The 24,254-nt window shown below is 54.9% G+C and overlaps 2 protein-coding genes across 9 annotated transcripts; both read right to left on the bottom strand.

The window, feature by feature from the left end:
- Window positions 1-500: 500 nt before the first annotated feature.
- Window positions 501-15,977, bottom strand: LOC121099248 (STAM binding protein). Of its 8 annotated transcripts, none has more exons than XM_040617935.1 (11): window positions 15,123-15,268; window positions 13,357-13,439; window positions 12,919-13,159; window positions 7,974-8,049; window positions 7,246-7,341; window positions 6,168-6,543; window positions 5,366-5,490; window positions 4,285-4,422; window positions 2,993-3,105; window positions 2,362-2,461; window positions 501-1,916 (listed from the first exon to the last, which is right to left on the bottom strand). In XM_040617935.1, exons 3-11 carry the CDS (start codon window positions 13,131-13,133, stop codon window positions 1,860-1,862), a joined length of 1,296 nt encoding a protein of 431 aa, XP_040473869.1. In that variant the 5' UTR covers window positions 13,134-13,159; window positions 13,357-13,439; window positions 15,123-15,268; the 3' UTR covers window positions 501-1,859. The 8 variants fall into 8 exon arrangements, with proteins under 8 accessions (XP_040473869.1, XP_040473871.1, XP_040473872.1 ...); XM_040617937.1 differs by having other exon boundaries at window positions 13,367-13,439; XM_040617938.1 differs by lacking the exon at window positions 15,123-15,268 and adding an exon at window positions 14,289-14,678.
- Window positions 15,856-21,726, bottom strand: LOC121099251 (RNA/RNP complex-1-interacting phosphatase-like). The gene is made up of 9 exons (XM_040617944.1): window positions 21,638-21,726; window positions 21,111-21,186; window positions 19,988-20,119; window positions 19,263-19,386; window positions 18,674-18,734; window positions 18,312-18,358; window positions 17,765-17,840; window positions 17,350-17,478; window positions 15,856-16,231 (listed from the first exon to the last, which is right to left on the bottom strand). The coding sequence occupies exons 1-9, from the start codon at window positions 21,670-21,672 to the stop codon at window positions 15,973-15,975; spliced, it is 939 nt and encodes a 312-aa protein (XP_040473878.1). The 5' UTR covers window positions 21,673-21,726; the 3' UTR covers window positions 15,856-15,972.
- Between the last annotated feature and the right edge of the window lie 2,528 nt (window positions 21,727-24,254).

Genomic DNA, 24,254 nt, shown 5'->3' with positions numbered 1-24,254 from the left:
TCAGGGATGGGGAGCGGAGATAAATATTCGCCGCCCGTTGGAAGGAATCGCCGCTTTGCAAGACGGGCTTGCCCGGCTCTCGTCCCCGCAGTGTGTGTGGGGGCCGTCAGGGTGAAGAGCAGATGGCTCCATCCTGCACGGGGCTGTGGGATGAGCATCCCTACCCCCAGGCTGCAAAACCCACCCTGGAGCACGGTTTAAATAAATCAGGTCTGAAAATTAGTTTCTACAGCTGCCCCTGAAGTCCACTTGCTTCCTTCCCACTGCCGGGGGCGGGGGGTGGGGCGGGGGGTAGCTGGGTTCCAAAACTGAGCGCAAAAACGATGGTGGCAGCAGTTTGTCACGCAGGAGGCAGGGCGGTAGCCGTCACAAATAAACACAACCCCTACATAAATAGATTCCTTCCCTGCTCTCAACCTCAACCAGAGCCCTCCAACCCCCTGATCTAGCTTGAAAAAAAAAAAAAAAAAACCCAAGCAGCAAAAGAAACCCAGCCAAGATCACGCAATCATCTGTGTTAAACTGTACACCACAGATTTTTGTACATCCAAGGACAAGGACATGACATAGAGAACACGTATGCGCGCACGCCGGAGGCGGGAAGGCAGCTCCAGCCCTCTCCCCCCTCCCCGCGCAGCCACGTGCCGGCGGTCAGAGCATCCTGCCCGAGGATGCGGAGACGCTGCGCATCACGCTCAGCCCTTGGAGCCCAGACGCTTCCACCCTCCAGCACCGCTGCTTCCCTCTCCACGGCGGCAGAAGCGAGGGTGGAGACGCAGCGCGGAGTGCAGGGAAGGAGAACGGCTGCGGGGTGTCCCACAGCAGTAATTCGGAGGGGGTCCCCAGCTGGCGTACCGCCAGATGTGACATCACGGGGTGCTTGTTCTCGGCAAGGACAGACGTCGCGCTGCTCTGAGAAGCGCCAAGGCCAGCGGGCACGGTGGCGTTTGAGCATCGAAGCGGCAAAAGCTGCTGGAGTCCCGTCTCCCGAGAGGCGAAGTAGAGCCTTCAGGTGACAGCACTGTGGCCAGGGGACCAAAAGCCTCCTCCAGGGTGACACCAGCAACAAGCTGAAGCCAAGCCCTCGCCGGGCGGCACAAGGTCCAGAGCGAATCTCACACCCGGGATACAGCAGCCAGACGCCCCTCACACCGCTGGAACGACGCAGCTTGTGCAAAGCGGTGCTGCAGCCAGGCACCTTCTCCCCCAGAATGCTGAAATAGGGGCTCCCCAAGGAGCCTGAGCCCCTTTCTTGCCTCACCGGGCAAAGCGCTGAGCACCAGCAAGCAGGATTTGCTCCGGCTCAGCGGTGATAAACTCTTGTGTGAGGTGACAGGGGCTGGGAGGGCGCAACCTTAAACTACAGCAGATATTTATCTACTCCAGCCAGCTGCACTGAGACCACCGCAACCCAGAGCGAGCGGCGAAACAAATCACGGGTTAATTTGGGCAAGTCCCACTTTGGAAAGCACTTGAAGAGGTTTCCACACCTCACAGTTGCAGCAAATCACAGGGAACACTCCCCTCCCCCACCCCCGCAAAGCTGTTCAAGCCATAGATTAGAGTATTAAACAATTGCTTCAGTGTTAACTTCTGTCTTTGAAATTCCAGTTAGCTTTTTTCTTCCACGCCTGGAACCTCAGCACCACTTTGTCAGCCCGATGCTGGGCACTGAGGTTTTGTGTGCTCCCACTGAGGTCAGGGTACCGATTTCACCGTGGTTATTGGGGGAGGAAGGGAAAGGATCACCACACGGTAGAAATCGTCTGCTACAGGAGGGGAAAAAAAAAAAATATATAGAATTCCTTAGGCCTAGGTGGAAGGTAGATGGTTTTCTGTAAACAGTTAAGGCAAGAGGCCTATCGGAGATCCATCAGGACTACGTCTCTCTCGACAACGGACACGTGATTGCAGGTCTGGAAGAGAGGGGAAGAGGGGACAGGGATTATCCAGATGTTCCCACAGCTCAGGTGAGTCTCCTCCACCTCCTGACACGACTGCACCCAGCGCCCTCCACACAACAGCCCTCTCGGACCAGCGCCCTGCACGGTGCCTCGGAGGCCACGGCAGGACACGAATACAAACCTCCCTCTCAAACACAAGCCCTCGCCGCTGCCCTGACCTGTTTCTGCAGAGAAGTGCTGTGCACCCCACCCCCAACACGCCCTGCACCTCACCCCCAACACGCTAACAAGTTCAAAAGCTTTAACCTCTCAATCCTAGGAAGAGACAAGCCCCTGCCATGCTGACCCTCCTGTCCTGGGCCACAGCCCAGGACCACCCCCCCCCAGATATAAATTCAAGTGTCCAACACGCCAACCCACAGTCCCACAGCCCCCGCTGCCTCCTGGGGTGACTTACAGTGAAGAGAGGGGGGTCTTTGGAGTGTGGGTGGAATCCTTTCTGTCGGCAGGAAGAGATCTCCTCCAGGCCGTGCTCCGTCAGCTTGAAAAACCCCGTCCTAGAGCAAATAAACACAAACTCCGTGTAGCACAAGCCTCTGCAAATAGAAGCACCTCCTCCTGGGTCTCAAGGAGCGTGCCTGAGTCTGCTCCCCCCGAGAGCAGAGATGCACGCTGCGGGACACAGCCCTGCCCGTGACACTCCTCCCCCCAGCCCTGCAGCCACAGGCTGGTCTCCTTTCACAGGTGGGCACCCATCGCCTGGACACGACCCCCCAAACCAGTTGGGAAGAGCTGTCGAACCACAGACGCTCTTCCAGCCTCTTTTGGTAAAGCTTTATGTGACTTGTCATGTTATTTATTCCCACACCAGGAATCCGATAGAGGAGAGGTCGTGGCAAACAGCCCCTGGATCCCTTCTGAGCCCCTGGATCCCTTCTGAGCCCCTGGATCCCTTCTGAGCCCCTGGATCCCTTCTGAGCCCCTGGATCCCTTCTGAGCCCCTGGATCCCTTCTGAGCCCCTGGATCCCTTCTGCAGAGGCTAGAGAGGCAGAGGGGATGGCATTCCTTACCCCGCATCCATACTTACTCCTGGTATTTTGGAGAACACACAATAGCAATGGACTCCGGCAACATCATCTGGTAGGAGCAGTGTGTGTGCAGGTCGACGCTGGAGAGGAAGGCTGTCTGCGTGGGGTGAGTCTGAAACGCGGGGAAAAGAGAAAGTCGGTTGGAAAACCGGTCCAAAAGGGACCACGTCTACCAAGAGAAGGTTGCAACAGGGAAGACACAGCTCCGCCGGTGGCACAGAGGACATGCTTGCACACTGCAAATGGGTTTGGATCATCCCAAAACATCTGCTCCTCTTTTTCATTTGGAGAAAGTACAGGAGGAGCTCTAAATTTCTGGCCGTATCCCATACGTGAAGTCATACTTCAAGGCAAAACACCATCCATGCTTTCATGTGTGTCTCCCTGCAGGGCACTTCACCCAGCTACTCCTGGAGCAACACACCACCGAGGCACTTTCCACGTCTCCATGTGTCCAACATCCCATCCCACCAAGACAGCCGAGGGTTGTACGACCACAACCAGCCACCACCTTCCCCATCTCCAGCTAACAGCTAAGATTTCACCGCCTAACTCTTGCTGAAAGGTCTTTGTCCTTTTCCTTGTTACGTTTTTGTTTGTCAAGGCCAGCAGGAAGGTCAAAGGAACCCCTGAGGGTCCCCGAATGTCGCAGGGCTGTCACCGAAGGGTTAACACCAAAAGCAGACACCCCGCACACGCAGCAGGCTTTTATTTGTCAGAGCCTGTGAGGCAGCTGCTGCTTTCGAGAGATTACTCAGCAGCACCAAACATTTTGCTTGGCACCGATCCGACTGCCAAAGGCTCCGTGGGGACAGGCAAGCAGGGCAGCGCTGAAGCCAGCAGAGGAATCTGGAACTGGCACATCCTACGGCAGAGCCGCACTGAGTTGTCTGGGAAAAGTAGCGCTACTACAAGGCTGCACCACGAGAGAGGCTCTGCGCTGCCAGCGGGAGCTCGGGATGCCCCGACGGTGCCTCTGCAGTCAGCTTTTAGCCGGATGAAACATCAGCTCCATGCCCCAAACCCCAGCTTCAAAGGGCCCGATGTTTTAAGGAGGGACCAAATTTAAATGCGAGCCTAGATTTCTCCCGCAGCGCAAGTAGGGACTGAGACTGCACCGATCCGATGGAGAAGCCCCAGCAGCGGAGGGGGAGAAGCCCCAGCGGAGGATGCTGCCCGCTCCACGCCACCCCCCCCTGGTAAATCCTCCTCCACCAGCCCTGCTCCACGCACCCCCTTCCCTCCTGGCTGAAAGACCAGCTGGGAAGCGCGACAGGAACGAGCGACTCACGTGGATCCAGCCTAGCGTAACGAGGCCGTGCTGGTCCTGGATGACGAAGAGCTCCTCTTCGTTCTCCGTGTTGCAATAATCGGGGCCTCCGTACTGCTTGGGAACGATGACGTGGGTTATCGTGAATTCGTTCCTCATCTGCAAGGCAGCACGGGGAGGCTGTTACCCACCTGACACCCCCCAGAGCAAGAAACGCTGCTGCTGCCCACTGGTGCAAAGGTAATTTCCCAAGCTTTGGGAAAGCAGTGTTTGTGCATTCATCACTCGGGGGCTCAGCCCAGGGAACAGCAGGTCTGGAAACAATCCCATGGATGTACTGTCCATTTACCAGTCACTGAAATGGGAAGGGCAAGTTACTGACCAAGGAGTCACGGGATTTTCCGAGGCTGAGCATGACCCACGGCTTTTTTTTGTTTCCCCTGCTGTGCAGAGCAACCCACAAGAGCTCAGAGAAGTCCTGGCCACCCACCGAAGCAAATCTCTCCACTCACTAGGAGATGATGCTTCATATTTAAATAATCATCAAGTGTCTGGGAGCAGCTGGATTGCAGAAAGTTGCTACATCAAACCATTTCATTTCAAAGCGAACTCCTGCAAGCAAAGCAGCCCCGGGCAGCACAGGGGAGACAGGCTGGAGCTGCCAATAGAAACCTGGGCACGCAACTGTTTGCGGGAGAACTAACTGTCTCCAGTCGGTGTTTGCACAGCCTTGGCTTGGCGAGGGTCCTAGCTCATAGCTGGGACACCTCAGTCCTGCTGGTAGCAAAAGGACACGTCCCCGGGGCCGCCTGTCACCGGCAGCGCGGGGGTCCTGCAGGCAGGTACCCAGCAGAGTCATCAACAGGAGGGAGGGGAAGCTGAACACCCGTGGGGACGCGGTGCCTGACACCTCAGCGTGAGGAAATCCTAAAAAAGGGAGGAAAAGGAGGGGCAGATCGTCCCTAACACCCACACGAAAGCTCAGCCATCAGTGAAACTGCACTACAGCCTTCCGTGGCGAAACCCAGGGTCCTCCAGCTGTTTTCAAAGCTACCGCGCCTGCGCGCCGCTCCCGGGGTCTTAATCCCGGTTATCACCTCACCAGGGTACCGCAGAGGATCCCGCACGTCTCCACACCCCGGACCGTGTTGGCATCAGCCAGCTGGAGGAATTTCTGGCAGAGTTCCCTCGGGACGATGACCTGGCGGAGGACATCCATACTCGCATCTGTGGGGACAACGGGAGCACAACGAGTGATGACAGTTGGGGATGTTGGAGAAACGGTACCTGAAGGGACTAGACCGAAACGTTTCAGCCTGGAAATGTTCAGTGCTCCCTTACAACGGCAGTGACAGCGACAGATAAATGAAGTCACAGTGACACTTCATAAAGGACAGCCACTACCTCGTTCCAAACGGGGAAAGAGACACATAGCGAGAAAGAAACCTTTAGCGTTGTGTCAAACCCGAGTTTTTGTGAAGAAAAATGAACACCCCCCCCCCAAAAAAAAACCCCACATTTGAATTAAGATGTGTCACTGGTCAAAAAACAGTCATTGGGAAATGTCTGAATCAGCATTTTGGAGGAGAATCATTTGGTCGGGGCGGGGGTTAGAAAAAGAAGAATTTGGTCGGGGCAGGGGAGGGGGTTTAGAAAAAGAAAATTTGGTCGGGGCAGGGGGGAGAGAAAAAGAAGAATTTGGTCAGGGCAGGGGGGAGAGAAAAAGAAGCCCTGCAAACCATTACTGGCCAACAGGGAGAACATCCAGTGACTTGGAAGGTCACACCCCTGGAAGGGCCGGAACCATCACCAGATACTTCCAAGAGCCTCCCAGAGCAATCAGCTCCTCAGCAGTGTTTGGCTCAGCCCCAGCAAGGGAGAAGGGTGCACTGGGAGGTACTAACTGGTTTCCGTGTTCCCCAGAGCACTGGGTTTCAAAGATCTGTCCACAACAGGAGGTTTGGATGAGACAGTCCCCGCTGATGGACTTGCAGGGTGAACTGGAGAGACGGGAACCTTTGGGATTAAATCAGTCGGAGGCTTTTCCACGCCAGGGATGAGGGGTCCATCCAGAGACTCGGGACTCTGCTCTGGCTTTCCAAATTCCTGCACTATCTTTAGACGTTCCTTCTCCAGCTCCTGTCGTCGAATCATCTCCTCAAAGGCATGAAACTGCTCTTGCTCTGCCTGCTGCTGCTTCATCAGGGCTACCCGATTCCTCTCCTCTTCTAGCTGCTGCTGCAAAGCCAAATTGCGTGCAAATTCCTCTTCCTCCGCCTTCTACAAGGAGAAATACACCAAGGGACACCAGCAAACAGGGGAACATTAGCTTGAGGCAGAAAAAGTCTATGCACTGCAGAGCCCCCGCAATCCTAGACTACTTCTAAAAGCAAAAGGTAACCAGCAAAAAGCATTCCCTTCAAGGAAACTTCAGCTTTCAAAACAGATTTGCAATTCCAGCAGAAAAGCCAGCTAGACCATGTCAGTGAAACCGCTGCCTTATCCCCCCCCTTCCACAGAAATATAATTCAAGGTTGGTTTCCCTTCTATCCTGCCTTTAAAACTGCACTTGTCCAAAGCAGAGCTCACTGCAGAGTTTTCTGCTTTGCCCACGGAACTCCAGATCCTTGTCCGTGCTGTTACCAGCCGCCTGCTGAGTTTTCTGGATCATAAGACCCAGACCTCATGTCGGGACAAAGAGAAAACAACCAAGCCAACCACAGCCCCGGCTCAGACTGCCTCCAGGATGCTCAACAAAGAGAGATGCAGGGACACCCATGACAGATTCACCTCCGTAACGGCATCAGTGGTGGGGACAGCCCTGTGCTCAGGTGACAAGGCTGCACCCTGCAAGCCGGCGCTACCCACGCGTGACATTTCCGAGCACCCAGGGAGCCCTGGAGACCTGCCCTCTTCCAAACCCTTTGCGGCTGAGGGAGGCTCCTTCTGGGGAGCACAGGCCTCCAGTCTCCTCTCACTCACCTTCTGCTCCTTGTACTTAGCATAGTCCTTGGCGTACCTCTTTAACAGCTCCTCCTTGAGCTCTTCAGCTCTGGGGAAGGCTACTTCTTTCAGTTTCTGGAGGGAGGAAACACGGTTGTAGGAGTGTGATAGCCCCAAGGCAAGAGAAACAAGACTCAGTGGACATCTAGCACCCAGAGGTGATAAACCATCTACTCGTTCACGAGGCAGAAAGAGCTGAGCAGCTCCAGCACCACGGGTGGACAGGCTGTAGCCAGGCGCGGTGTAGCCGGGTGGCACGGACAGCACCCTCAACAACACCGAGCAAGAGCTTACGCAACGTCGTCCTTCGCTTCTGCTCATTGTTGAGCAGAGGAGTGGTAGCTCCTCGTGGTTGTGAGCAATTTCCAAGGATCCCCTGGCAAATCCCTCGAGAGCCACTGCACTGAGCACCCAGCCCCCATGCATGGTAAAGCGAAGTGGTCTTTAACAAGCAGGGAGCTTAACAGGAAAGAAAGGACACCCCAGTGCTCAGCAGAACGTAAAGTGGACAATCACAGCCAGCCCAGCACAAGTACAACAGGGTAAGAAGAACCCAACCCCAAGGGGTCAGGGCTGCCTGGCCAAGCCAAAGGCTTCTCAGCATTTGTGTGGATCACTCAGTCCAGAGCCATGAAAAACCTCCAGGGCGATGACCCCAAAGCATTTCCGACCACAGCCATCAGGGACTTGGTGACGTTCCTACTTACTTTCACTGTCTCCCTCTTTTCGGGTATGACGGCAGTTTTGTAATCACGGTGCTGTGGCAGCTTCTCAATGAAGAGCCTGTAAACACAGGAGAGAAGCTACATCAAAGGGGAACGTTAGCTTGAGGCAGAAAAAGTCTATGCACTGCAGAGCCTCCGCAATCCTAGACTACTTCTAAAAGCAAAAGGTAACCAGCAAAAAGCATTCCCTTCAAGGAAACTTCAGCTTTCAAAACAGAGATTTGCAATTCCAGCAGGAAAGCCAGCTAGACCATGTCAGTAAAACCGCTGCCTTACCCTCCCCCCCCTTCCACAGAAATATAATTCAAGGTTGGTTTCCCTTCTATCCTGCCTTTAAAACTGCATTTGTCCAAAGCAGAGCTCACTGCAGAGTTTTCTGCTTTGCCCACGGAACTCCAGATCCTTGTCCGTGCTGTTACCAGCCGCCTGCTGAGTGGTGATTTCGGAATCACAGCAGAAAGGGACAAACACAAAACAATAAGCAGCATTTTGGGGGTACAGCTCATTTCCCTCCAGCACTGTCCCCTTGCTCCGCCACCTCCCCGGGCCCTATGCTGCCCGCAATCAGGACAGTCATCTGCCTTTCTGCAGGACATCATCATATAACAGCTTTCTGAGCTCCTCACGGCACACAGGAGATCTTGTTCAGTCCCAGGGGAGCACCTCACTCAGGAGGTTTTTTTCTTCCACCTGGACTTTGGAGGTGATCCTCAGGGATAAATACATTTGTTTTGAACAGAACCATTAATAAGCCAGTCTAAATCACCAAGGACACTGGTAGCGATTCAGGAAGGTCCTTGGGCACCTGCCTACACCTCTGCGAGCATCCCAGGGGATTACACAGAAGCTCAAGGACTTGGCTGACTCAGTGCTCACACTGTCCTTCTGTACGGAGGAAGAGTTTGTGCAAGAGGTGGGGAAATTAACTCAGACTTTGAAAAGGGAAAACTTGCAGGTAAGCTAAAAGCAAGTTCACAACATCCCCAGCTGCGGCATCTGGAGCCTTTCAGCTCTGTGGCCCGACCATCCTGGAAGGTCAGGGCAATATTTCAGGCAGCAGGGATCTATTTCTGGGCAGATTTCTGGGAGGAACATCAAGAATGAGCTCAACATCATCCCGCTCCCAGCACGATGACGAGCGGGTTAATCTTCGGCTTCTCTACGAACAGGGTAACTGTTCCCCTGCCTTCCAAGGAGCTCTGAAGGACACAGCAGTGAAGATGCAGAGAAAGTACTGCAAGCACTAGAACAAGGAGCAAAGCCTACAAATATCGGGCAGTTCACTCTGGCCCAGCGCTATGAGGCTCTCCAGGCTTGAGGCATCCCCGAATTACCTCTGGACAAGTCCCCAGTGGCGCATCAGACGACTGCATGCTCAGGGTGAGCTCCTGGCCAGCTTAGCTGGGTCCTTGTCTCCTGCAAGCGGAGCTGTGCTTGCTCCGAGCTTCCACAAAACCTGTGGGCTTAATGCAACCCCCCTGCCTGCCTTGATACACCGCTTCAGCACCCGAAGGAGCTGCTTTAGAGAGCAGCCTCGGGCCCAGGCACAAGGAATAAGGGTGGCGAGGACTAGAACGTGCCCCAGGGAGCAGCGCAAACAAACCAAGCAGAGCCAAGCGGGCAAGACGCAGGGGAGACGGAGTGAGAACACTCTTCATGCTGAGAAGCCTGTGTGCGCGCAGTAAATAAAGCCAGCTGCTTCAAAACCTCAGTCCTCTGGGAAAAAGGAGGACTTTTTGCAACACTGAATGTTCCTGGTTTCCACGGAAAGCGTGAGGATGCTCTCGCCAGAGACCGCAGGATCAGCATAACCACGTCACAGCCTGGAGCCACGGAGAAGCCGTTGCTCCATCCGAAACGCCCAGCAAGGTCCCCGCTCCCGGCTGGTGCTTGCGAAGTAGGTCACTGTGTCGAGGAGACAAAACAAGGCTGTGATCATTGCCAATAACTAGCAGATTAAAATGGAAGGGATTAATTAAGAAGGATTAAGAGCAGATGCTGGCCTAGGGAGGATGGAAAAAGCAGCAGAGACAGCTGGGTTTCCACAAGTTAGGAAGGGGGGGAAAAAGTGGGCAGCAGGATGAGAGGAGGACTCAGACAGCCAGAGGAAACCCTGGGGCAAGACCAGGCAGCGGCAGGCTGGCGCTGGAGGCAGAGGAAGGGCAGGAATGGTTCACGTTTCCTATCGACAGCCCAGCTGAGGCTTGGCAAGACTGAAACCTGCCGCTCCGATCGCCAGGAGTTTTGGGCTTGTTCAAAACCTCTGCCTGTTCCCAAGTCCGCTATGAGCAGCAGCTGTCTGGCACCGAGCAGCCGCATCACAGGCTATTTTTAAGCACTGCTACGGCACGCACGCCAAGCCAGCATCTCTCGAGTCCCTTGGAACACCCCACACAAACCCCTGGAGCCAATCTTAGCAGCTCACAGCCACGCAGGCAAACCAGGAGCCCAAACACCACAGAAAATTCTTTTTTTCTTTTCTTATTTGGCCCTAGCAAAAATCAAACCTAGCGTGCCTGATGTCGATTCAGGGAAAACATCTGCTCACATCAAAGCAGAAGCAGCTGTTCAAGAAGACAAGCAGATGCCTCACAAGGTGACAAGAGAAGTGCGTTGTAAGTCCAGCCCGGTGGTGCTGTGAGAGGTGCTGTGCAGCAAAATGACCTGTGCGAGACCGAGCAGGTGGCCAGAGGCCAAACGGGGAACTGGCTGCCTCAATGGGAATCTCAGTGCAGATCCATCTGGAGATTACCCCATGTCTAGACGAGATTGTCTCAAACCCGATGGCTCCCCAAATCAGGCACCACAACACAGACCTCAGCCCGTAATTCAGGCCTTAAGATCAGCCCTGGGGAGCGCTGTATCGGGAAATAAAGAGAAATCCAGCTTCTCGCTCCCAAGGACGATGCGGTCGCTCCCACCAAACGCACCGAGCAAAGAGCCTCTCACGGGCCTCCGGGGCTGGAGTTCTCTCCTTCCCAGAGGTGCAGCCCCATGTGGGAAGCGCCTGCACTAAGGCCACGCAGCCGGGCTCTGAGAAAGGATGGCCAAAGCGCTGGCTGCAGGCGTGGGCTGAAGCACCAGGTGAAGAATTCCGATCCCCTTTCTAGAAACAGGAGAGCAGAACACGTCCCACGAGAGCCTCTCATTACCAGTGCCTCGCTCTTGCCTTCTGGATCACGCCCCTTGGGGAAGGACACGTAGAAAACCCTACACCGAGCCTCCTGCTTGAGCTACAGCTTCACACCTTCGTTTAAAGGAATGACTGTGACATTGAGTTCATCTCTTTGGACAATCCTGGGCAACAGCTCGTATTCATCCACACCGGAGAAATAGCACCAAGGGAAAGTTTTTCCACCTACCTGGCAGCCAGCAGCCAGGGTAACGTAAAAGCCACGAGCATCTGAAAGCTGCTGAAGAGAAAACACGCCAGCACCTATCACTGCTATAACAAAGGCACTTTTCGTTCATTTGTTTAGTTAAAGAGTTTCTCCTTCAGCCCTGGCTACGTAACCAGCCTGGAAACCTTCCCAGGGGTTTTACACTTCCCAGCTCCCTGTGCAGCCGCCCAGGGCACTCTCTATGATGCCCATAAAAGCTCAGGAAGTGCAAGGCAGGAAGAAAAGCTAACCAGAGAAAAATGTGTTGGATTTAAGGGGCAGGAACCCTGCACACGGGGGCAGGGAGAGAAAGTGCCCACGGAGATGCCAACCGCATTCTGGATAAACGGGTAGCGTGGGCACGGCACAGACCATACCAGAGTGGCACTGAGTGAATGTGGGAGGGCCAGGCTCTTAGCCAAAAAGCCTACAGGAACGGGACACTCTGTGCCACGGGGTATTTTCTGAGAATCACAGTTTTCAGCCTGCTAAACACCAACGTGCACGGCTGACAGAGAGGCACTTGTTTACTCCGCTCGTACTCTGGGCTGCTCAGACACAATCCAGACCTGACACCACACCACCACGGTGTACGCTCCACCGGGGTTTCAGACCCAAGATGGCTCATTTCTGGGCAGCTGCAGAGGTGACAGCAAGAATATGCAGCCCTGCACTTGTCTACATGGAATGTAGACGCTACAGCTGGAGACGCAGCAGCTGAAACACCAAACAGGGAGTTGGCTGGGCTTATATACGATCTGGGGCTTTCTAGAAGGGTCCTCAGTACTCAAGGAACTCACCGGTTGAGCAGAATCAGGTTCTTTGGACCCAGAACTCTTCCCCACGTCCCTCCCGAGAAGGGCTTGGGTGTATGTGTGTGTGTTTGTGCCAGGGAGAAGCAGATTAGATTCTTTCCAAGGTGTAAAACTAAAACTACAGCTGGTCCCTGTACCCACAGGAGGACCTCACTACCTGCTGTAAAAGGCTGGAGTAACTTAAGTCTAAAGCAGGCTTTTCCTCCGAAGCTGCTTTATTAGAGAAGCCGCCAACCAGCCTAGATCCTTTCCAGGTAGATACCAAATACTGAGATCCTTGACCGCAGATCCTTGCCAGTCCATACGATGTTATGGCCAACCTAGCGACAATCGAGGCCAACCTAGCCACTCTGCAGTGATAAAACACCAGGAAGCTTTGACATCCCGGGAGGAAACCTCCCTCCTGCTGACAGGAGTCTCCACTAGCAGAGGGGCAGAGAAATACAAATTCAGCCTGGCTTCAAAGGGAACTTTTACAAACCTCCTGCAAAGAAGTGAGCGGCGTTTGCGGGTTTGTACCTCAACACCTTTACAACATCTGTTCAGCCTAAGCAGCTGCATCCTCACCTCTGTGGGAAACGAGATTCAAAAGGAGCAGAGCTCTGGATAGAACCCAGTTCTTCCAGCTCAGCCAGACTTCAGTGTTTAGACACGCTCAAAACATGCAGCACCAAACCCACAACCCCTTGTATTGACACAGGTGACTTGCAAACGAAGCAACGCTGCTCTTACGTGATATATTTGTTGTACAAAATAAAGGCATGCTCGATATTGCCTTCCTCCGAGTAAACGGTCGCCATGCGGAGGATTTCCACACCGGAGCGGTAGTAGCGTCGTGGTGGGATGTCCTCATTCACTTCCACGGCGCTTCCCACCTGGATCAGTCTTCGTACTCGCTCCTCCGGTGGGAGGCTGACGTCGGCGTGGTCAGGCATAACAACACACATCAAAGCTGCTACAAGGCTGACGAACTCTGTAGTGAGAGGAAAATCAAGTGTATCAAAACCAGCATAAACCAGATAACTCATCCAGCTTCCTGAGGACTGTCTTTCCTTGATAGGATCACCCTGCCTCAGCAGAAAAGTGTTTAATACACGAGCCAAGCTAGGTCCTGAGGGAGGAATCTGGGAGAAGCCCAGCTCTTTTTGGGCACAGCGTTTGGCTATTTACCTTTACCAACCTGGAAGGCAGCCACAAATTCAAGATCAGTCCTTGGCAAATGATTTCAAGCTGGAGTTTGATCCATCCAAATCCTACCCAAAGCAACGATTCCTTTCCAATTTTCTCTCCACAAAACAAAACTAGTGCTGGTCACTCGTCTGGGGTGAGATGGCTAAAGAATTTCATTCAGGCTCGAGCAGAAGCAGCTTTATGTGAGGTTTCGACACTGCAGCATTCACCGTTTCGCTTGCACAGCGGTGAGACAAGGACGGAGCTGAAGGCCATCCTTCCAGCCACTGCCGCTCAGCAGAGCTGTCCTTACCCAACAAGCTCAATCCCAAATTGCTCTGGCCCAGGCACAGTCGCAACCCGTTTCTCCCCTGCACTGGGGAGGCACACCCGTCACCCCAGGAATGCACCTCGACCTGATCCGTGCATCTGCCTCCCGCTTGGTCCCGACAAACCCCTTCTCACCCACAGCCCTGTCACACAAGTTGACAAATTTGAAGTGGAGGAAGCACTGAGACTGTCTGAGGGCTGCAAGCCCAGAAACCCTCCACAATGCTCTTCCCCCTACACCAAAAAAGTAATTTTCCCCCTGGAAAAGTCACCTGGACCAGCGTAAGGGTTAATTGCCCTATGAAATCACAACGCTGAATCCAGAGCACCTCGCAAGCCTTCCAGCAACGCGACTGCCACATGCGCAACCCCACAACTTCCCACAGCTCCTTCCTAAACAGGGGAAAGGTCCTGAGCTGAGCTAAGCACCACCTGAGGAGTTGCCCTTTGGGGCTACTCGGGAGCAGAAGCCCCTTTTTAAGGCAGGCAGGCCCATGTTTCCCAGCCCGCATCCCGAAGGGGCCTCCACAGGCCTCTCACCCTAACGAAGGACTGCGGGATTCTGTCCTGCAAGAGGCTGCCGTGCCAAAGTGCTCACTCACAGGGTGTGACAGCCACAGCTCAGTGGGCTTCAGCTTCTCCTCCTCACCAGTGCTTCTACCGGGGTGGGGGGTCAGTTGCTCCCTCAAGCCAGAGCTCAGTCACCTCCCCAAAACAAAGCTCCCACCCCCAAGTTCCACAGTCCTTCTCCCCCCAGAGAGAACAGACAGCACCCACACGCTGTAACTCCCAGTGCCCCCAGCCCAGAGCTTCCTCTACTTTCACCAGCATTCCTCAACACAAAGCGCCCAAAACACCCCCGCTCCCTGAGCTGCAAGACCCCAGACTACAGCCCCTCCCCCAGCCAATTCCCACAGCAAGACAGTCGAAGACACCCCACCCCAAATTAGAGCCCTCCAGAACTCCCACAGCCCCTCCCCTGCAAGGGAGAGCAGAGGAGCCCCCCAGGTCTGCCTGTCCCTGCCCGAACAGCCTCCCCCTCCCTTCCCTTTCTAAAAATAACCCAACAGTCCCCCCCAAAAAATCAAAATATGAATAGAGGGTCGCCCAGCCAAAGCTCCCACGGGCTCCCGGACCGCCCAACCAAAGCCCCCACGGTCCTCCAGCCCCCCAAAACACAGCAAGGAGGGGGGCCCCAAACCGGGTCCCCCTTCCTAAGGGGAAAAATACCCACGGCCAAAGCCCCCCTGACCGGAGCTCCGCGAACGAAAGGCCGATACGAGGCCACCCCCTCCACCGGAGCCGCCAGGCCCGGTCCCCCAGGAGAGGAAGGGGGTCCCACCCGGTCCCCCCAAGCCGCCCTCCCCCTCCAGGCCCCGGCTGAAGCTGGGGGGGGGGGGGGGCCCGCCGGCCCAGGCCGCGGGCCCGGTGCTGACCTGCCGCCCGGAGGCCGCCGGCTGCCCTCAGCGCTTCCGGGTTGCTGCCAAAACGCCGATAGCACCGCCCCACCTCGATTTCAGCAACCAATCAGGACCCGCCGCAACATCCGGGCACGCCACCACCGACACCTCCCACTTCCGCCCGGCCGAGCCGCCCCTTCCGGTCCTTTAGCGGAAGGCTGGGTCCGTGACGTCAGAGCCGGCCCTCACCCTTAAAGCGGCAGCGCAGCGCCTTGCCCCTCAGCCCCCCCCCCCCCCCAAACCCACCCGTTCTCACCCCAAAACGGTGCCGCCGTGAGGCCGGAGCCCACTGCCCAACCCCCCCTGCTCGGCTGCGCCCGCCCAGGGGGAAAGAACTGCTCTGCAGCCGGCCCTCGAGCACCGCGGACCTTTACTTGGCCAAAGTGGGTGGAAAAAAAAAAAAAAAAAAAAAAAAATTCAATCAAATCATCTAGTTTCAGGCCAAATCTTGTTTCTGGGTTTGTGGTGAGGAAATCAAGGAAAAGCCCTTTGGTGCTGAAGGCATAAGGGATGCTCCTGAGGATGTTTCTTTAGGATTATTCCAGCTCTGTTTGGGTCCGTATTTGTCCTCTGCATCCCTCGTGGAGCAGAGCTATGACCCCAGTACAACTTCCGATTAAAAAAAAATCTCTGAGATTGGTAAAAATACCAAGAAGGGGGATGGGGGGAAAGAAGAAAAGAATAATAATAAACAAAAAATAGAGCCATGTTAAGTTAAGAACACCTGCATTTGCAGTTCCTGATACAGCAAAGCGGTGAGAGCCATCGCGGAGCTCCTCCAGCGTGAGGACGCGGTGGCCCTGGCCAAACTTTTGTATGACATTCCCTACGCTGTCACAACGGGCTTCCTACGCCGGCGCCGGCGTTTCCTGGAAGCTTGTGTTTCCTGGGCCGGGCAGAAGTGGGGGCTCTGGGCGGGAAAGCAGAGTCCATTGTGCCACTCGTTAGCAGGTGATGAAACCCAACAGTTCCTCGCTGCCAAACCATACGGCCACCTTTGCTCCATCACCCCGTGCGCCAGCTCCTGGTGCGCTGCCTGCCCCTTGGCGCCTCGCCTACGTTTCTTCTTGGTGCTGCTGGAGTTTCTGGAAGAAAATTTGGAAGTCAGTAGCAGGAGTTGTGGCCACGTTCAGTCTCTCCGTACGCGGAGCCTGGAAGGGCTGGCTGTGAATCCCCTCGGCCCCTCTGGCTTCACCCTTCTGCTTCAGCCTCAATGATGCGACACCCAGGAAAACGCCCAGCTAGCAGCTTATTTCATATGTGCCAATTTCTTACTGTAAGGGAAGTTTCAGCCGGGAACATTCTGTATGCCCCTGAAGAGCGGGGCTGAACAAGCCACTGCTCTGCGAGAAGCTCCCACTTGTCTGCTCCCCAGATGGTTTCTGGACCTGCCCCACAGCAGCTGCCAGAGGTCAGCTCCCACATAGGACAAGTGCCCCACAGTAAGAGGAAGCTCTTTACCTGCATTCACTGCCCCCCCCGCCACCCCTGCTGAGATGGGAGAAGCCTAGAACAGAGAGTTATCGCTTCACTCTCAGGCACCTGATTCAAAACCTGTGAAATCTCTCAGCTTGAGAACATTTTAGCCCCTTTGGGAACTAGTGCCAGCGCTGTCAGTTATGTGATTCTGCATCTACAGGCAATGTACATTATCTGGAGGCAAAGAGCTTTGCTGCTGTAGACACAAGGAACACTTCAACGCCTCCCTGAGGAGGAACGGCTGAGCGAGCTGAGCCTGCTCAGCCTGGAGAAGAGAGGACTGCAAGAGGATCTTATCAATGTCTCCAAATATTTTAAGGGTGAGTGTCAAGAAGAGAGAGCCAGGCTCTTTTCATTGGTGCCCAGCAACAAGACAAGGGGCCACAGGCAGGAATCTCCTTCTCTGGAGACACTCCCACCCGCCTGGACATGCCGCCGTGTCACCTGCTCTAGAAGGATCTGTTTTCAGAGGGGGCTGAGCCAGATGGTCTCCAGAGGTCCCTTCCAAGCTCAACCATTCCATGATTCAGTGATATGTAGGCTCTAGACAAGTTTCAGGGAGGTTGTTTTCCCCACCACAAAGATAGGAAGGCAACAGGTGCTCTTGTGTGAGGGGCAGCTTGTAAAAATCCAAGTTTAAGTTTCTTAAAAATGATAAAGCAGCTCATTCCGTTGCGCCTGCTCAGCTGTACGGCACGCACAGAGGCAAAAAGCAAACACCTACCTGGGCACTGCTAAGGCAGCTTGGTTCGAACGATGTGGGTGATGTTTAGCCATCTGCTTTTTGGTGTTTGGTATAGTGCCGGCTTTTTCTCTGAAGGGGCCTGAGCCCAAATTCTGTAGTCCACAGTTCCTTAAAAAGAATTCCGTATGCTTTGAATGTGTCCACAAACCATTCACTGCGCAATCACAACAGCTCTTTTACACTTAAAACCACCCCTTTGCATCACTGTTCCCCCAAAAAAGGAAGGGCAGCAGGCCTGCTGCTCTCTTTAAACCCAAGTCTCCTAACTGCCCACCTTCCTCCATGCCCACTGGCCCATTCCACCTCCCTTCCTAGGAACTAGTCACTTTTAACACTTGTTGCTTGACAGCAGCTCTCCCTGGGCACAGGGACTAACGCACACAAAAAGACTTACTTTTTTACAGCTCTCTTACAAAGATCTTGGATATAGTTGGTTCTCTCTATAGGATGCCCCCGAGCTCTGTTGAACACTGGAGAGAGACAGGGCTGAGTCATAACATCGCCCTGTACAAGTCACCTCCAGGGCTGCAGAGGGCTTAAACCCTTTAGAAGGGTTTTAACCCCCTCAACCCAGACTTCCACACTCAGGTCACGCAGGGTGACCCCGTGCAGCGTACCACCCTTCACACGACAGCCCGTGTCAAGGCGGACACACAGGCAGAGCTGCAGCGTGGCACCATCCGACCTGCGCTCACAGTGCCCCCCGTGTTCACACAGCCCTGCTTAGCTCCACGAAACTTAATTCCTTCCTTCCAATCACCTCGAGGAACCCCCAGCACTTCCCTTCCTCCAGCTCCCATTCCACATGACAGGAAAACACACACGCATTGCTAAAACACAGTTACCCCGCCCCCAGAGCCAGCCCAAACCTTCTGACCATCTGAAAACCACAAGGCCATGACAAACATTCTGCATCCAAAGAAGAACGTACACATACGTACACTCTATTGCAGTATTCGGCTCCATACCGTCAACATCAATCAAGTACCTGAACAGATGAGCAAGAAATTGCTAATTACACAGCTGACTACGGCAACATTGACAGGTTAGCGATGATTCAAAACCAAGGAGTTTTAACCGGGAAGTTTTTACAGCTTCTATTTACACGCCAGAACGGAGTATCAGCATTCAGTCTGCTGAAATGTGGATAAAGAAGTAACCCCTAACTACAACCTCCTCAAAGCTTCAAATCCAGGATGATGCAGATCACTTGACTCGTGTTTTACTGGGGCAATGCTGTTTCCTCCTGGAGCAAGAAGCAGCCAGCCATGCCACCATTTAACACCATTTAAGGACAGCTCACCTGCAAACCAGGTAGCCAGTTCTGTTCAAGCCGTGCGTGCAATGAACTCCGATGAGTTTATCTGTAACACAGAACCACCAGGTTATATCAAAGTGCTCCTTCTCCAAAATCCCACCCCAACAAGCCCATCTGCATTCGCCCTCCAACAGGGACACCGGCGTAAACAGAAATGACCACACAACAACATCACTGTATTTCTGTCTAATTAGCACCACCAATTCAGCTCATTAACTCATTTAAATTTCTGTGAGCTCATCTGTACAGTCACACAGCTCACTGCAGGGAAGATATATCGAAGAGCTCCACACAAAGCTATCCCAAGCACTAACAACTTGCTGCTTACACTACCAAGAAGCGATCAGTATTTACAGCCAGTCTAGAGATAAAACTCAATTAAAGCTTGAATCACTACCAAAATTATCAGCCAGCCAGCATAAATTCCATTACCATAACAAACCAATCTTATTGCCTTGTCACTCACATGCCAAGAGAAGGAAAAGAAATTAATGCTGCTTATTAAAACATCGCTGACCTCCAGGTTTGCAGTGCCCTTCCCAACAACAGTAACATAAGGGAAATCCACACTTACCGTTGTCTTGGTTGTCTCTCAAGAACTTTTTTACCACGCATTTGAATTGAAAAATGGTGTGCCTGTTCGGTATCTCGTGTCCCATTGTAAAGATCTTGGAGTAGCAGAGTGTGGCTGGGAGCTCCTACAAGACAATCAGTCAATTTCCAGAAAATCCAAGGATCCTTATCAATTCAAGAACCACAAGCCATACGAAGCCAAACTTTACAACTAAGCCCAGAAGAGCATCAACATAATTTTAGGTAAGAGAACTTCTGCTTCACTCCCTTGACATACTACCAATATTCCAGAGCAACATGTTTGCATTTTTATTTCTTGTGCCTTTGCTCTTTCCTCCCTGGGGGGGGGGGATGAAGCACACGGAGGCTGGAACACCTCTCCAAGCAATTATCCACGCATTCGATACCACAAGCCACAGCTGGTTGTTATCAGCTCTTCACTCAGGACAGCCTATAGAAACCAGTTTTAAGATAGCCCAAAACTTGTGCTGGTTGGTACAAAGAGGATCTTCACAATGAGGGTTGAAGACCTCAGGCTTGTACTTGATCAAGGGTGAAAACCCCATCCCGATGGGCCTGCAAGGCTTTACCTTATCCCCTTGCCAGAGGATCTGAGTGCCTCACGCTCTTTAAAGTTATCTTCTTGCAAGAAACATCTGCCACTTTATCAGCAACATCAGGGCTTACACAGAGCTTCACTTCCACCACAGTAAGACCAGGACTGACCTCCGGCCCATAGTAGCGAGTTGTGTATGTCAGGTCAATGATCAGGCCCAGTTCTTCCTTCTGTTCTTTGATTTTCTTAATGAGGTCACGAGGTGAAAATCTTTCCTCTGGATGAAGGTTCCGATCAAAGCTCTGAGAGGAAATAATGTTTATAAGCAGGCATTAAACTCAGGTGCATTGGGACCGATGGGAAGAGGTTTATGCTTCAGAACTTCCCAAAGATCATCCCTTTGAACAGGAGGACAGGGGCAATGAGGAAAGGCAGATGCACACAGACACACAAGTTACACCGAGCCAAATCAGAATATGTCTAGACCCTCACTACTTTGGGTCTGCTCAGCTGTGGATTTCCAGGAGTGACTGAAGACTTTATACTATGGCAGAACAGTGCAGTGTGACAAACACACCAGAAACTGAAGTTTTCCTTCGGTGAAAATTATAAAATAGGCCTTCAGCTAAAACAGAGATGAACCAACAGCACTGCTCCCTGTAGCAAGCTCCACAACCCCCCCAGACATGACCCGGGGTTTGTTTTAGGTGTAACTGCAGCATGCAAACTGCTCCAGAACGGAGCTCACCCCTGCACACAGCAGCAGGGTCCTCCAGGCACAGCCGGGCAGGCAGCGGTGCCACATGCTGACCCCTTGCAGCCTCCGCTCCCGAAACTCAACTCTTAGCACCGCTCCCGAAACTCAACTCTTAGCACCGCGTTCACGGGGATGCACGGCCTCCAGGCATGTGGCAGCACCGGTGGGGGCTGCCCACAGCATCCCTCCTGCCCTAACAGAGTCATCCTGGACAGACCTCCTCGTACCAGGGTGCCTGGGCAGTGCTGCCAGCACCCCGAAAGCTGCCAACAACCCCCAAAAGCGCTCCCTGGTCACCCTCACAGCACAAACACCACCGCAGTCCCACCACGGGCTCTGCCTAGTCAAACAGCAACGACTCTGCTGTGCTTCTCTCTGTCCTGGCTTATAAGCCACTTACCAAAAATAAACAACAAAATAACCTACTGACACGCTTCCTCACTTTTTTGAGGAAATTCACTCACTGATTCTCCGCAACGTGATCCTTTCCCACAGCCACCTCCCGCCCCAAACAGGCCGGGTCAGCGGGTGCTTACCTTCTTCAGGGGGACCTTGAAGGCAATGAAGCGGGTGCCCGGCATCCTCCTGCCCAGCGGGATGTACTCGGTCCACCTACACCGTGCAGCACGGAGGCATTAAACAGTTGAGCCCGGGTTGGACCCTGCACTCCCTCTGGTCCTGGGACCCTCAACACCCCCAGATCCGGGGATTCTTACCTCCCCGTGCCACAACAGCCCCCAAACTTTGCGGGTTCCCCCGGCCCTGGGACCCTCAACACCTCCTGACCTGGGGACCCTTACCCCCTTATGCTGTAACACCCCCCAAACTTTGAGCACCCCCCCGGCCCACAAACCCTGAAAAGCCCGGGCCCGGGGACCCTCACTCCCTCATGCCGCGACGCCCCCCCGAACTCTGAGCTACGGCTGCCCGGGGCCCGCGGTACGTGCCACGCGATCGGCCGCGCCCCGGCAGCACCCGGCCGCACGGGGCGGCTCCGGACAGGCCCCAGGCCGGCGGGAAGCCGCGGAGTTGCGTGGGGAGAAGCCGGGAGAGCCGCACTCACCGCTCCGGTACGCGGGAGCCCCCTCTACCCACCATGACGGCAATGCCGGCCCCAACCTGGCCCCTGAAACGTCACTTCCGCTTCCGCCTCCTGTGCGCCCGACACCGACGCCACGCCCCCCACACCGAGGCCACGCCCCTTCCGGCGTCGCGTGGAGCTGTGGCGCCGCCCAGCGGCGAAAGCGGGTACAACACCCCCGCAACCGCCCGTGGCGTCACCGGCATCACCGCCCCAGTACCACCAGCACCGCCCCAGTCCCGGCATCACCGGCATCACCGCCCCAGCACCGCCATCACCGCCCTAGTACCACCAGCTATGCCCCAATCCCGGCATCACCAGCATCACTGCCCCAGCACCGCCATCACTGCCCCAGTACCACCAGTACTGCCCCTGCACTGCCATCACCACCCCAGTACCACCAGCACTTCCCCAGTACCACCAGTACCACCAGCACCACCCCAGCACCGGCATCACTGCCCCAGTACCACCAGCACTGCCCTAGTGCCAGCATCACCACCCCAGTACCACCAGCACTGCCCCAGTACCAGCATCACTAACCCAGCACCAGCATTACTGCACCAGCACCAGCACACTGGTTCAGCCCAACACCACCATCACAGCCCCAGGACTGGCAGGCACTCCCTGCACCAGCACTGATACCAGCACACCTGGCTTGGTACCAGTATCACCAGTACCAGCAGCCCCACACCGTGCTGGTACCAGCATCCCTGGTACTGGCATCACTCCCCCCATCCCCAGTTACCACCACCCCCAGTACCAGCATCCCCCACCCCACAAGTACCACTGGGGACCCCCCTTAAGGGCCACCCTGTGGACTCCCAGTCACGGCCACAGAGTACTGGGATGGTCACACCACGGTTGGCAGCAGCAGCTGCCCCTTAGGACAGAACGGGGGAGGACAAAAACAGCCCCAGTGCCCCCCAGGACCACCTCATGCCCACCGCTGCGGCTGGAAGGGGCGGCATGCGCGGCAGCGGCATGCGGTCACCGATGCTGGCCCCACTGCTTCCCCTCGGATGCAAAAGTCACCTCCCCACCAAAAAAATATCATTTTTGTGATGGAAAATTGTTGGCATAGGAAACCAGCATGGGGATGGAAAATCAGGATAGGGATGGAAAACCAATGCGGGGATGGAAAACCAGAATGGGGAGGGAAAACTAGTATGGGGATGGAAAAGCAGCATGGGGAAACCTAGATGGGGATGGAAAAACAGTGCGGGGATGGAAAACCAGGATGGGGATGGAAAACCAGGATGGATATGGAAAAGCAGGACGAGGATGGAAAAGCAGGATGCAGATGGAAAAGCAGGGTGTGGATGGAAAACCAGGATGGGGGTGGAAACCCAGGATGGGGTTGGAAAACCAGTGCAGGGATGGAAAACCAGTACGGGGACAGGAAATCGTCACTGGCACCGCAGTCACCGCCCCAGTACCAGTGCGAGTGGCTTCACCACATGCACGTACATATACATATATATGTTCTGGGCACGTAATCGCCCTTCAGCCTCCGCGCTTTCCTGGCCCGGGGAGTTTTGTCCCGGGATGGGGACTCAGCCAAGCCAGGGCAGGATTTTCCAGTCCGTGGCATCCCACTCCCAGGAGGGTGGTGGGGAGCAGCACCCTGTGCCCAGCCTGGAATAACACTGCCAGCATCTCCAGCTGGGAGAAAAGCCCCTTTTCCAGAGGGAGGAAACCGCAGGGATTAGCATCGACGCTGGAAGGACGGAGGCGGTGGGGAAAGGCCGGCTCGACTCGCCCAGCCGAGCAGGGGGCCCAGCTCTCAGGGTGCCCCGCGGCCGTCTGGGCACATGGGGGCTGCTCCCCCCGCACCGGGGAAATCAGGTTGAACCTCCTTTGTTCCCAGCCAAGCCTGTAATTAGCACTTGGCCCATGCCGGCAAGCAGGATCTAGCCCTGGGAAGGAGCCGCAGCCCCCTCGGGGTGTGAGGCCGGGATCACTGAGCCTGGAAAACTCATCTCACACTTGGCTGGCAAGCAGCTGGGGCTCACCGTCCTTCTCCCTGTGTTCCTCCCTGTTTTCCCGTCTTCTTCCCAGCCTGTTACTAACCCCCAATCTTGGGCATTGCAGAAGGGGACTGTGCCCCGCAGGGACCCCGTCCACAGATGTGGACGCACCCGTAAGAGCTTTCCCATCCCCCCAAGTGATGCCCAAATCCCAGATCCCTCCTTCCAAGGTGGCTGCAAAGGGGACAAGAACCTTCCAGCCCGAGGAGCGGGACCTCACCGCGACCAGACCCTCTCCCCAAAATCCCGGGGAGGCTTTGCCACCCGTTTTGGGAATGGCCTTGACTGTGGGGATCCCACGGCGGTGACTCAGGGATGCTGAGGGTTGCGAAACAGGCCTGGGATGGTTTGGGAGACGCCTCCACGCAGCCCTGCCAAGCCCAGCCGCCCCAGGGATCCTGTTGGGGGAACAAGCCACGGCAGCGTCTGGGCTTTGCACAGTGGCTGACCCGTCAGGCAGGTTTCCTGGAGCAGAGAGCCGAGCCGGAGCGAGCCATCTGGGGCCGGGCATGTCCCTCTGCCCGCTTGCAGGCTGACGGAGCCCCCCTGGCTCTCTCCTCACCACCAAAGCC

The sequence above is a fragment of the Falco naumanni genome, chromosome 19 (assembly GCF_017639655.2).
Source record: "Falco naumanni isolate bFalNau1 chromosome 19, bFalNau1.pat, whole genome shotgun sequence".
Lineage (NCBI taxonomy): Eukaryota > Metazoa > Chordata > Aves > Falconiformes > Falconidae > Falco > Falco naumanni.
This window is presented reverse-complemented; position numbering and strand designations above follow the sequence as displayed.

What these genes read in the sequence shown, in the direction of transcription:
- LOC121099248 (XM_040617940.1), bottom strand. Translation starts at nt 13,133, where the DNA reads ATGTGTGTTGTTATGCCTGACCACGCCGACGTCAGCCTCCCACCGGAG. An exon ending in CTAAGTACAAGGAGCAGAAG is followed by an intron (nt 6,544 to 7,245) that starts GTGAGTGAGAGG and finishes TTCTCCTTGTAG; the next exon opens with AAGGCGGAGGAAGAGGAATT. An exon ending in AAGACCCCCCTCTCTTCACT is followed by an intron (nt 1,917 to 2,361) that starts GTAAGTCACCCC and finishes CCTCTCTTCCAG; the next exon opens with ACCTGCAATCACGTGTCCGT.
- LOC121099251 (XM_040617944.1), bottom strand. Translation starts at nt 21,672, where the DNA reads ATGGTGGGTAGAGGGGGCTCCCGCGTACCGGAGCG. An exon ending in CTCGCTACTATGGGCCGGAG is followed by an intron (nt 19,387 to 19,987) that starts GTCAGTCCTGGT and finishes ATTGTCTTGTAG; the next exon opens with GAGCTCCCAGCCACACTCTG. An exon ending in TGTAAGAGAGCTGTAAAAAA is followed by an intron (nt 17,479 to 17,764) that starts GTAAGTCTTTTT and finishes ATTCTTTTTAAG; the next exon opens with GAACTGTGGACTACAGAATT.